The 14205-nt window shown below is 32.1% G+C and overlaps 1 protein-coding gene across 5 annotated transcripts in view; it reads left to right on the top strand.

The window, feature by feature from the left end:
* LOC145265384 (uncharacterized) overlaps positions 1-14205 on the top strand; it is a 145546-nt gene that overhangs the window by 100932 nt on the left and 30409 nt on the right. For all 5 annotated transcript variants that reach the window (XM_080121186.1, XM_080121184.1, XM_080121183.1 and 2 more), the window contains exons 2-3: positions 6215-6347; positions 8616-8746. In XM_080121186.1, the coding sequence (XP_079977312.1) occupies positions 6274-6347; positions 8616-8746 (205 nt within the window). In that variant the 5' untranslated portion in view covers positions 6215-6273. The remainder of the gene's footprint in view (positions 1-6214; positions 6348-8615; positions 8747-14205) is intronic.

Below are 14205 nucleotides of genomic sequence, written 5' to 3'. Positions count from 1 at the left end.
ATTTTACTCAATATAGCAAATGACATATAAACATAAAAATTCAAATAATTTGACATATATAATCGTGATTTAATGTTCTTGATCGAGTATAAAGTGACTTGTTGTCTCTTTAATGTTGTGGAACATTTGGTGACTCTTGTTCAATCCCGCGCAACGGAAAGTCTTCTGCTTATGGTCTTTTGAAAAAAAACATTTTCCTTTTCTTTCGAAAGATGTTTGCATTCCTACACGTTAAAACATGGGAAATAAATACAGAAAAGATATAAACATCTACATATTTTTCGTATTGATTTTTTATCAGTACACACGCACACACACACACACATATACATCTATATATATCTATATATATATATATATATATATATATATATATATATATATATAGTCATCCACATACAGTACTGTTTCGCTGTTTCATAGCTCATCAGTGCGGCGAGACAGGCAACTACCTCAAGCCAGGATTGAAACCCGACCTCCTGTACGACATTACGCTAATCGGCGGCTGATGTGCCAGTCGTGAATTAACGATGTTTTGACATCGTATGAAATACCTAAGCTCGATTTGTTTACACAAAGGAATAGTCGTGAATTAGCGATGTTTTGACATCGTCCGAAATATATATGTATATATATATATATATATATATAATGTAAAGCTGTGTGTGTGTGTGTGTGTGTGTGTGTGTGTGTGTGTGTGTGTGTGTGTGTGTGTGTGTGTGTGTGGTCACGAATAGGCTCCTATGTTTTTTTTTTTTTTTAATTATTATTACATTTTCACCCCAAACAAGGCAAATTGCCACTTTGGTGTAGGGGGCTACTATCAGGGGCAACAACTACTGGGGTACTATGTAGGGATTTGGGCAGCAAGGTGTCGGTTCACGTTACACTTGAACTTCTGCACGTCAGTACTGTTGGGGAAGCAGGGACCTGGAATGGAATTCCAGAGTCTTGCGGTTCTGGGGAAGAAACTATTGGAGTAAAAAGATCTTTTACATCTAGGGATCTCTACAGTGTGGGGGTGGGATCTAGTAGCCTGTCGGGTTTGTCGAGGGTGCTCGCGTCGTGGGGGCACAAGTGATTGCAGTTCGTCAGAGCATTCACCACTAAAATACTTGTAGAAAAGGCAGAGGGATGCAACATTTCGTCGATGGGACAGAGGCTGAAGCTTAGATGCCAGTTCAGGGCCTATCAGGTTTGCGACTCTCTTTTGAACCTTGTCAAGGAGCGAGAGACTAGTAGCAGATGCACCAGCCCAGATGTGGCAGCAATACTCCATACATGGGCGAATGGTGGCCTTATAGAGGTACAGGATACTTTCGGGTGTTAGTAGTTTTCTAGCACGGTAGAGAGAGCCTACCTTTCTTGCAGCGGCCCTGGCAATGCCTTCAATGTAATTGTTCCAACTCATGTTTCCTGTGAACGTTAGGCCAAGGAGTTTGAAAGATGGACTCTCAGATAAAGAGTCGTTGGCCATTGCTATGGGTGGTAGAGAGGGTTTCTTGTAATTATTGAATGAAACTAGTTTAGTCTTGGCAGCATTGAACGCGACCAACCACTTTTGTCCCCATTCCACTACAGATTGGAGGTCTTCCTCTAGTGTTTCTGCCATTTCTTTAGAAATGTGTTCATTCGTCTTCCTGTCGTGTCTGCCATAGAGTGTAGTGTCATCAGCATATATACCCATCTCAGAGGCAATGTTGTCGGGGAGGTCATTTATGAATATCAGGAACAATAGAGGTCCAAGGATAGAACCCTGGGGCACTCCCGCATTTATATCATATTGTTTAGATGTGCGACCGTCGAGGACTACCTGGATTTTTCTCTTATCTAAGAAGGATTTAATTATGTTAAGTATTCTACCAGTGATACCGTATGATCTGATTTTACTGAGGAGACCCTCATGCCATACCCTGTCAAAAGCCTTAGATATATCTAGAGCTACCGCTCTGCCTTCCCCCGCTTTGTCCAGTGAATGGTATATACGTTCAGAGATCACAGTGAGGATGTCTGCTGTGGAACGGGCTTGTCTAAATCCATATTGTGGTTGACTATTTAAAAAAAATATGTGGTTGACTATTTAAAAAAAACTGATTTCATATAATGATAGATGTATCGGGACACAGGAATTGGTATGTTTGGTCTGGCAGAACGGTGGTTCATTAAAATTTTGGGGTCTGCGTTCGCGCGTGGTCCACAAAGTATTGAAATAAATAATTTGAAAATTAAAAAAAAAAACGTTTACAAGTGTTTTTGATATAGATGTACATAAGAATACTTTGATAAGTATGTTTTAACTTAAATAGGGATGGTATAATCAAATTGTGGGGTCTGTGTTCGCGCCTGGCCTCCATGGAATGGAAATAGGCACAAATTTAATAAAGACTTTTCATATCTATCTGCGTAAGTATACTTTGATAATTATGTTTCAGTTTGAAGAAATATGGTATAATAAAATTATGAGGTGTTCGTTCGCACCTGACCTCTATAGAATGGAAATATGTCACAAAAGTTTAACAAGGTTTTTTATAATATAGATCCACAGAATATTGTGATAAGTGTTTCAGTGTGAACAGGTATGGTATAATAAATTATGGCGTTTATCTATTTTATTTTTACTTTCATCATATTTTGCTTTGGTTTTGATACCCCCAAATTCGAAGCTATCTCTTTACAACCCTTTCTTTTCATAAGCTATCATACTTTCATAAATCAGTCCATTTTCTGTAGGCTGTTTTTGAACCCAGTCAACGACTGGTACTTTTGCTAGTATATATATATATATATATATATATATATATATATATATATATATATATATATATATATATATATATATATATTAAAATACATATATAATCTACAAAATACACCTAAAGAATGTCGGAGGTTACATCGACCGAAACGTTGTAAAATTACACTCAAGATGAGAACAAAAGTAGGAAGAATCCAAATAATACGAATGACCAATCCTCATCTCCAAAATTCAGAAACGTTATATTTTTTCCTACATTTTTTCGCATCTATATTTTATTCCTAACTCTTTTTTCACGTCTATATTTTATTTCTTCATCTTTTCTCACATCTATATTTTATTCCTACATATTTTTTCATATCTATATTTTACTCCCTACATCTTTTTCTCACATCTATATTTTATTCCTACATATTAATTTACATCTCTCTTTTATTCCTTCGTATTTTTTACATCTATATTTTATTCCCAGATCCTTTTTCCAAATATATATTTTTCTTACATCTCCTTCTATACCTACATATATTTTCGCGTCTATATTTTCTTCCTACATATTTTTCACGTCTATATTTTTCTTACATCTTTTTTATCACATCAATATTTTATTTCTACATCTTTTTTCACGTGTATATTTCATTCATATATCCTTTTTTATTTCTATATTTTATTCCTAAATTTTGTCATCTATATTTTTACTACATCATTTTTCACATCTATATTTTATTCCTACATCTTTTTTCGCATCTAACATTTATTCCTACATCCTTTTTTCACACGTATATTTTATTCCTACATCTTTTTTCACGTCTATATTTTATTTCGACATCTTTTTTCACACGTATATTTTATTCCTACATCTTTTTTCACATCTATATTATATTTTGACATCTTGTTTCACACGTATATTTTATTCCTTCATCTTTTTACGCATCTATATTTTATTTCGACATCTTTTTCACGTGCATATTTTATTCCTACATCTTTATTTTATATTTATATTGTATTCATACATGTTTTACAGATCTATATTTTATTCCTACATATTTTCAATTTTATATTTTATTCCTACATCTTTTTACATCTATATTTTATTCCTACAGCGTTTTTGCATCTATAATTTATTTCCACATATTTTTCACATCTATATTTTATTCCTACATATTTTATCACATATATTTTTCATCCCTACACTTTATTTTCACATCTATATTTTATTTCTACATCTTTTTCATATCTATGTTTTATACCTACATTTTTTTTATTTTTTCAGTTTTTTTTTTTTCATATCTATATTTTCTCTCTACATCTTTTTCATATCTATGGTTTATATCTACATCTTTTTTCACATTAATATTTTATTCCGATGTATTTTAATCCTACATTTCACATCTATATTTTATTTCTACATCTCTTTTTCATGCCTATATTTTATTCCTACATATTTTTTCAAATCTATACTTTATTGCTACATCTTTTTTTCACATACATATTTTATTCTTACTTCTTTTTTTCACATTTATATTTTACTAGCATGAGTGCCCGGCGTTGCCCGGGTGTTTGGAGGTGTGTGTTGAGCAACAAAAAAAATTGGTAGTAGGAAGGCAGGCTCGAACACGTACCGCGAAGGAGGAGAAGAATGGGGAAAAAGTTAAGTCTTCGCTGTTACGACCACCACCAAACCAAAAGTGACGTAGGTTTTAATTAAGTCTAGACACTCGAAAAGAGGGGATGGATTTCGAAAATATCAGTGAAAAAAGCGACCCCTCCCTGTAGAAAAGTGCCCAGTTAAGGGTGAATAAATGAATGTTTTTAGCCAATTCTTCGGTATTTGTCGTCTAAAGGGTCGCGCTTCAAAACGATATTGATCTTGTGAAAATCCGTCGCCTCTGTCGAAGGTTTTAGGCAGACATGTAAACATATATACATACATTTATATATTGGTAGCTCAAATTTTCGACCCAAACCGATTAAAAAGGTTGCCCTGTCTCTGAATACCCTTTATGTAAAACTTCAAATGGTTAAACCTGAAAGTGTCTTAGTAAATTGTTAGAGACCGCAGAGGTCAATTTTTTTTAACTTTGACCCCTATTATGACCCCTTAAAATTAATTGTTTTGGGCTCAAATCAATTTATTAAATTAGATCCATATCCAAGAAACCTATATCTAAAATTTCAATTGTTTATACCTAAAATTAGCGTAGAAGTGTGGTAGAGTTCTCAAAAGTAAAATCGTTGAACTTTGACCCTTTAACAGACAAATTTCTGGCCGAAAACTGATTACAAAGATTTTCCCAAATCTCCATACCCAGTAACCAAATTTCCAGTCTGTAGACTGAAAATTGACAGAATTATTATGTAAGGAAATGTACAGACACAGACACACACACACACACACAGACACTTTCACTTTTATAGATATATAGATTCCTACATCTTTTTTCACATCTATATTTTATTCTAACATCTTTTTTCACGCGTATATTTTATTCCTACATATTTTTACATCTATATTTTTTCCTACATATTATTTTTATCTATATTTTATTCCTACATCTTTTTTCACACGTATATTTTTCCTACATCATTTTTCACATCTATATTTTATTCCTACATATTTATTTCATATGTATATTGTATTTCTACATTTTTTTTCAGATCTATATTTTATTCCTGCATATTTTTTACATCTATGTGTTATTCCTACATATTTTTGTTGTCTATATCTTATTTTTACATCATTTTTCACATCTATATTTTATTCCTACATCTTTTTTTACATCTATATTTTATTCCTACATCTTTTTTATATCTATATTTTATTCCTACATAATTTTTCACGGGTATATTTTATTTCTACATCTTTTTTACATCTGTATGTTATTCGTACATCTTTTTTCACATCTATATTTCATTCCTTTTTTTACATTTATATTTTATACTTACATCTTTTTTCACGATTATATTTTAGTCCTACATCTTTTTTTCACATCTATATTTTATTTCGAAATCTTTTTTCATATCCTGTATTTTTTCACATCTATATTTTATTCCTACATCTTTTTAAAATCCTGTATTTTTCACATCTATATTTTATATCTATATCTTTTTTCACAACTATAATTTATTCTTACATTTTTCACATCTTGTCAACTGAATTAAAATTGGGGCATGTGCAATTCCTTGCATTTCTTTCTTATCAGCTGAATTAAAATGAGACTCATATTTCATCAACGTTAGTTTTTAAATATATTTTTGACATTTTGAAATTTCTTGTCAACTGTTTCATAATTGAATCATATTTTATTCACCAAATGATTTTTTTATTATTTTTATATATTGCATTTCAATGATATTTTTTTATTTTTTTTATATATTACATTTGAATCATATTTTTATTATTTTTATATATTACATTTGAATCATATTTTTTTCTCATCTAATTTCGTTTGTTTGTTTTAGGTGGTATCAACACGTTAAGACGATGCGACCCAAACAATATAGTCCAGTGTTTACAACCTATGCATAAACATGTTTCGGAAATGGGTGGCCTTGGCGAAACGTACGACCTTAAAACATTGGAAGATATATGCGGGTAGGTAACTTTATTTTTACTAGCAACCATACCCGCCATTGGATAGGTACATAATCATTTATAGTTTTTTTTCATTGAGAACTAGCTGTCCCGATCTGGCGGTTCTCGGAACGAAATGAAGTCATTTTTTAGTAGATTGGATTACCTCAGATATATGATTATGTTATCGGTTTGAAGAAGTGATTTGATCAGTTTGGAAACTGACTGACGACCTGAATTAAATGAATGAACAGAAAATAATCCGAGACAATTAGCTGAGTTAAGAGAGCTGGTAAACACCGTTTGGGCACATCTTTCAAAAACTGATTTTATGTTTTTTATGAATTACTAGCAGGTTGATCCGACGTTGCCCGGGATTGAATGATGATCAACGAATATTTCACACTCCTATATTTTTATTGGCTTCGAAATCCGTGAAATCGCCCGGGAGGAAGCTTCACATGCCTCCATGCAGTAACTTAGTCCAAAATATGTTATTCTACATTGCACTCTAGAGAACTCACTGTTTCTTTTATAAAATTATTTTATATAAACTTCTTTTCAGTTAACGGGAAAAAAATATTAAGAAATTTACGTGCGGGGGGGGTTTAACCTACAGACTATGTCATGTAAAAAATAAGCGTAAATTTGCAAGTCTTATAAAATTCGTTGCACTTAATGAAAAAAAATTAAGAAATTTACGTGCGGAGTTTGAACCTGCAGACAACGTCATGCAAAAAGAAAACCAAAAAATACACGCTATCAACTTACCCATAGTAGAATTTTCACAGCTCGTTGTTCTATTATTATTACTAAGCGACGACATGGAAAAAAAGCAAATGTATTGTAGACTAATTCACTGCAGGAAGGAATGTTAAGCTTTCCTCCGGCGCACCGTGGTGAATCTCGCGACTAGAGCAGGCAATCGATTTGATTTAAAAAGAAGTGATTTCACGGGTTTCGTATTTTTTATTCCATTTTCATCCCAAACAAAGCACAGTGCCACTTTAATGTAAGGGGTTACTATCGGGGACATAAGTTGCAGGGATATTATGTAGGGAGTTGAGCAGCGAGATGTTTCAATGTAAAAGTATTGCAAGTATGTTGATTCTAATTCAATTTCTGGTAATATTGGATCTCCTTTCTACTTATAAAAATAATACATTATTTATATTACTTTATAATAATACATAATTTATATTACTTTATAATAATACATTATTTATATTACTTTATAATAATACATTATTTATATTACTTTATAATAATACATTATTTATATTACTTTATAATAATACATTATTTATATTACTTTATAATAATACATAATTTATATTACATTATAATAATACATCATTTATATTACTTTATAATAATACATTATTTATATTACTTTATAATAATACATTATTTATATTACATTATAATAATACATTATTTATATTATTTATAATAATACATTATTTATATTACTTTATAATAATACATTATTTATATTACTTTATAATAATACATTATTTATATTACTTTATAATAATACATTATTTATATTACTTTATAATAATACATTATTTATATTACTTCATAATAATACATTATTTATATTACTTTATAATAATACAATGTCTTCAATTAGGTTTCTAAATGTGTACGCATAAATAGTTTTTATAACCCCTGTTCCTTTTGATGTGTCTTCCTTGCTGAATTGATAATTAAATCTGTATGCACCAGTATATACTTTTGTATTGTCGATAGTTTTTCTCTTATGTTATACTAAGTGGCCGCCCGGCGTTGCCCGATCATACAATATGCTTAAACATGATATTTTAATTTATGCAGATTGCGTATGTATTATTATAGAATCAATCCTCTATGGATTATCATATATTACAAAGAATGAGTTGTCCGGTGGACTAATTCGTCAAAAATTAAAAATAATAAAATAATAATGATAATGTTGTTCATCAAATTCTGTCTGTGTTTGTTTACAATATTACGTCATTTGATATTTGAGCTTGACGATCTTAAAAATAGTCTTTCTTCTTTTATTGATAAAAAGACGAAGTTTTACAGGGGAATTTAACGTTACACCGGATGGTGTAACGTAAAATATTCCCCTGTAAAAAAAAACTTCTTTTTTATGTATAAGAAAAGTAAGACTATTCTAAGATCGTTTTTTTTTTCGATATTTATCAAATGAATTCCTGTACAAAACATATCCAAGGCCACTATATTTTCTTTCTTTTTTTTTAATTAAAATGCTTTTGTTTTTTGGGGTTTTTTTACCAGGAAAATGGGAGAAATCAAAAAATGTACAGAGAAGAAAAGGCCTTGGATGGAACACTGCAACACGGACCATACAATCTCCTGGGAAATGTTTCATAAAGGATTCGGCTATTTGTGTGGAGAAGGTTACAAACGTAAGTATTTCTATTGCCACGTGTGTCGTATTTTTATATATGTAAGTATTTGCATCCATTTTGATAATTCTTTCTGTCCCTCTCAGAATACCTACTTTTTATAACACCTAAAACCTTGTTTTTTTATTAACAATTAAAAACCTTTTTTGTTCTTTTGTGGTAAAAGCAAAGTGCAGTATCTGTTCAGATGCTACACTTCGTTTATTTTTCTGTCCTCGATCGGTTAAATGAAAGTTCCTTCTGAACTAAAGCATTCTTATTTTTGTTCCAATGCAGAATGACCCACTTTCCATCCATAGCCCTTGAGCCCCTGGAGGGGCATAGGCCATCTACAACTTTTTGTAGATGTTTCTGTAACGAAGAGTTTTTTTGTTTTTGTTTTTGTTTTGTTTTTTTACAGGGTGAGGTGCTGGCTCCACGCCCAACCTTTCCAGAAGGTACATACAGCGCCTAGCCTTCCCAAATGGCCACCCATCTGGTATTGGCCTGACTCAACGTTGCTTAACTTCGATGATCTGGCGAGAACCGGTGTGTCAACGTAATTGTGCCGTACTAATGACCCATTTTGGGGAGTTGGATTTTCACAACATTAAAACATAACCTTGTGTCTTACTATACCGCCATGGGGAAGAAATCAAATAGGAACATCTAAGAACCTGTAATAGCTTATCTAAAGCTTAAACATTCCTTTTCTTCTTTTCACACCTATATGCGAAACTATAGACTTCTGGTCGATTTGACCTGATACTAAAGCCTTGGATGGACCACTGCAATACAAATCACATAATCTCCTTGTAGCATAGCGGGGACGCACGTATGCAGACGCATGCGAAATGACGTCACCGGTATAGAAAATTAAAGACTTTAAAAAGATCACGTTAGAGACGAAAAAAGAACTACGGGATCACGTGTGAGGAATGGAGCACGTTCGAGAAGACGATCATATGAGGGACGTCACGCGGTAACAAGAGAACAAGGAAATAAATGTCGTATAACAAAAAAAAGCAAACTGAAGTTCTTTTCTATTCCTTTTTTCCTTTGCGACTGAGGCTACCACGTGTTGGCTCCTGGACAGCGTTACATCCTAAATGATTTTTCATGAGCGATTCATCTATTAGAAAATGTTAATTAATATATCTTCTATAAACACGTAAATTAGAAAGGATGTTATCGAATAAATGTGACAACAAGTTTAAGGGATTATGATATGGAGTACAACTAAATGTAAAGTTTTAAGAGCTTTTTCGGGCTTATCTAAAGCTTTAAAGTTTTTTTTCTTCTCTCTCCGAATCTAAAACTTGCAAAACAAACGATGGATTGGCCTAAAATCAAAGGATTTTCCTCGTCCTCATATTTTTATTCTTTTTCACACCTTTATGCGAAATTGCAGACTTTTGCATGCTGTAGATAGAAAACTGCAAATATATATATGCATACATATATATATATACATATATATATACATATATACATACATATGTATATACATATATATATTTATATATATATATAGATAGATATAGATATACATGCATATATATATACATATATATATAGATAGATAGATATAGATATAGATATACATACATATATATATACATACATATATATATACATATATATATAGATAGATATAGATATACATATATATATATGCATACATATATATACATAGATAGATACATATATGTATGTATATATATATATATACATACATATATATATACATATATATACATATATATATATATAGAGAGAGAGATATATACATCCATATATATATATATATATATATATACATATATATATATATATACATGCATATATATATATATCAATTGCAGAATATATATATATATATATATACATCCATATATATATATATATATACATCCATATATATATACATGCATATATATATATATCAATTGCAGAATATATATATATATATATATATATATATATATATATATATATATATATATACACTTGTGCCCGATATTATTCATACCCCTCGGATCTTTGAGATTTCTATAAGAATATTGCTCAAACCAGAAGGTAGACAATATTAAAGGGATTTCAAACAATAAATCAAGCATAAGCATTTAATTTAAACTCAACAAATAAATAAATTATGCAAGTTTGAAACATTATACAAAGAAAAACAATAATGGCACTAGTTCAAAATTATTCATACCTCTCTTACTAATAGTCAATAGCATGCCCTTTATTCTTAATAACTGCCTGTAACCGTTTGGGATATTTATCAACAAGGTTTTTACAAGCATCAACACTGATTTTTGACCATTCTTCAATGCAGTAGTTCTCCAAATCCCTCAAATTTCTAGGTTTCCGCTTTTTAACCTCAGTTTTCAATATGTGCCAGAGGTTTTCGATAGGGTTCAGGTCGGGACTCTGGCTAGGCCATTCCAAAACATTAATTTGATTATCCTCAAACCATTTCTTGACTATTTTGGCAGTATGTTTTGGATCATTATCCTGTTGAAGGACCCAGTTTGGTCCTAAATGGAGCTTCTCCGCATCCTGTCTAATGTTTTTCTGGAGTATCTCCAAATATTGCTCCTTCTTCATGGTTCCATCTATCTTGACCAAACTACCTGGACCACTAGCCGAAAAGGAGCCCCAAAACATTAGGCTACCACCACCATGTTTCACCGTGGGTATGGTGTTCTTTGGGTTGTAAGCTTCTCCTTTCTACCTTCAAACGTAAGAAGCATCCATATGGCCAAACAATTCAATTTTTGTTTCGTCAGTCCACAAAATACTTGAGAAAACGGACTCTGGAGAATTCACATGGGTCCTAGCAAACTTTAGACGTGCTGCAAGGTGTTTTCCGGTGTGCAATGGAGTCCTTCTTGGTCTTCTTCCTTTCAGACCATTTTCATGCAGAGTCCTTTGCAATGTTTGCCTTGATATTTTTATGCCAGAAGACTCCAGATTTTCTAAAATGTCCTTATTAGTGGTGGTTGGATTTGCATTAACACTTCTTACAATATTCCTGGTGGCTCTAGCAGACAGTTTCCTTTTCCTTCTTCTACCAATCAAGTTGTTTGTTGTGTGGTGGCTCTGGAATTTTTGGATGATGCTCTGTACTGTTGCTGTAGGGACCTCAAATTTCTTGGAAATTGACTTGTAACCTAAACCATCCTTATGTGAATTCACAATTTTAGTCCTAAGATCATTACTAAGCTCTTTTTTCTTCCTCATTCTAATAATTTTTATTCTTTTATTGGTTTTCAGTTGATATCATTTTAATTTCTGAAAAATGCAAAAAACGAAATGAAATTAATCAAAGGTTGTATAAAAGCATTCAAAATAAGAATCAAACAGAAAACAAACAGTCAGAAACTCGATTAATACTGAAAAAATAAGGGGGTATGATTATTTTTGAACATTGCAGATTTTATAAATAGCTGTATATTTCTTTTATTACAAGTATCCCGAGATTTTAAAATGACGAAAATGCTCAGAAGAGGTTTATTAAGAATATGTATCAATATGGACGTAAACAATAAATTCTTACAAAAGTTACACCTAATAAACTCAATTTTCAAGGGGGGTATGAATAATATCGGGCACAAGTGTATATATATATATATATATATATATATATATATATATATATATATATATATATATATATATATATATATATACAGGGTGTCCAAATAGTAGCTGAAGTGTTTTGAACTTAAGGAGATTCTTTATTTTTTATATCTTTCTGTAATACATACACAATCTGATTAAGGTATTGCGATTAAAAAAAAAAAACAATGCAAAATTCAAACGATCTTTATTTATGAAAAAAATAATGTCTTTTAAATGTCCCCATTTTCAGTTTTGCATATTTGTGCTATTTCCATAATTCATGACAGATTGCAGAATGTCTGGATTGCGATTTAACTCCTTTATTTTGTTCACTGTGTTTTCCTTCAATTCTTGCAAGAAATAATTTTATAAATAAAACTAACATAATATAAATAAAATAAAATATAAACCAAAACACAAAAGTATATATCTAACTACACCCAGGTTGAAAGTAGGTCAGCTTCCTACACGCAAAGGATATCTAGCCTTCCCATAAAAACACATAAAGGGAAAAGGTGAACCTTAGGTCAACTGTACCTTTGTCCTGTAAGTGCCCAAACATGGCTGATTAGGATGAGCGCGGCTACAACTAAGAAGCTGGTTTGCTAATTAGAAAATTCAATATCATAAGTTTATATAAAATGCGCGATAACCACAACTTTTCGCATAAGCCTGACGAACTCTCACGAGGATGAAACGCGAAATATTCTGCGTAGTTTAATTTGCCATATATGTTTTCATAACACAAACACACACATATGTGTGTGCATGTTTTTGTGTGTCAGCCCCTTTAAGAAACTCGTTTCTTATCGTTGAGCACTTTCCGTTGAAATAGTCAATTTAGCTTGCATGCGCAGATCATCATATGATGATTAGATCACTCTGACAGACTGTTACAATATTTTTACTATAATGGGGTAGTTATTTATTCGTTGTGCACCGCAGCAAAATGTGGCACAAGGCCGGAAATAATAGAATAGCCAAGCTCCCCTAAAGGACAGGCACTCTTGCCTAAACAAAAATTGCCTAGGCACCCCCGTCGGTAGGGGCGCCTCAGGCGACCAGCAATAAACGTCCCACCCAAAAGCTGTGTGGCAAGGCCTGGGAGGGTTGACCTCCTAGGTAGTACCCAAGCAGTGTACCTCAGTCTGAGAGGTGCTGGGCCGGGAACCGGCTCCTCACCTGTCGGGCTGGGTGTCAAGAACGGATCCTTGCCGAATACTCCTACTCTGTCTCCCTGCAGCCGAAGCGGCTAGGAGACATATCGCATCATAAGAGAACTATAACGGGGTATGATCTGGATCATAATACTTGAATGTTACATTTTAAACTTTAATTCCAAAATAATTTTATGAAATCAACAGTGCAATGTAGACTACAATGTATGGTGGACTAAATCATTGCAATCATGTGAAGCTCCTTCCCGGTACACTACGGTGGATCTCCAACTAGAGCAGTCAATCAAAAAATGGGCGATGTCATCGATTTCGATGAAAATAAAAATATTGGAAGTGTGGAACATTTCTTAATCCTCTTTCAATCTCGGGCAACATCGGGTCTCCTTACTAGTACACACACACACTCTCTCTCACACACACACACACACACACACACATACACACACACACACCATATATATATATATATATATATATATATATATATACATATATATATATATATATACTAGCAAAAGTACCCGTCGTTGACTGGGTTCAAAAACAGCCTACAGAAAATGGACTCTGATTTATAAAAGTATGATAGGTTATGAAAAGGAATTGTTGTAAAGAGATAGCTTCGAATTTGGGGGCATCAAAACCAAAGCAAAATATGATGAAAGTAAAAATAAA

The sequence above is a fragment of the Euprymna scolopes genome, chromosome 40, assembly GCF_053919585.1.
Source record: "Euprymna scolopes isolate OS-2025 chromosome 40, ASM5391958v1, whole genome shotgun sequence".
NCBI lineage: Eukaryota > Metazoa > Mollusca > Cephalopoda > Sepiida > Sepiolidae > Euprymna > Euprymna scolopes.
Note: the sequence above shows the minus strand (reverse complement) of the source record. Positions and strands in the feature narration are given on the sequence as shown.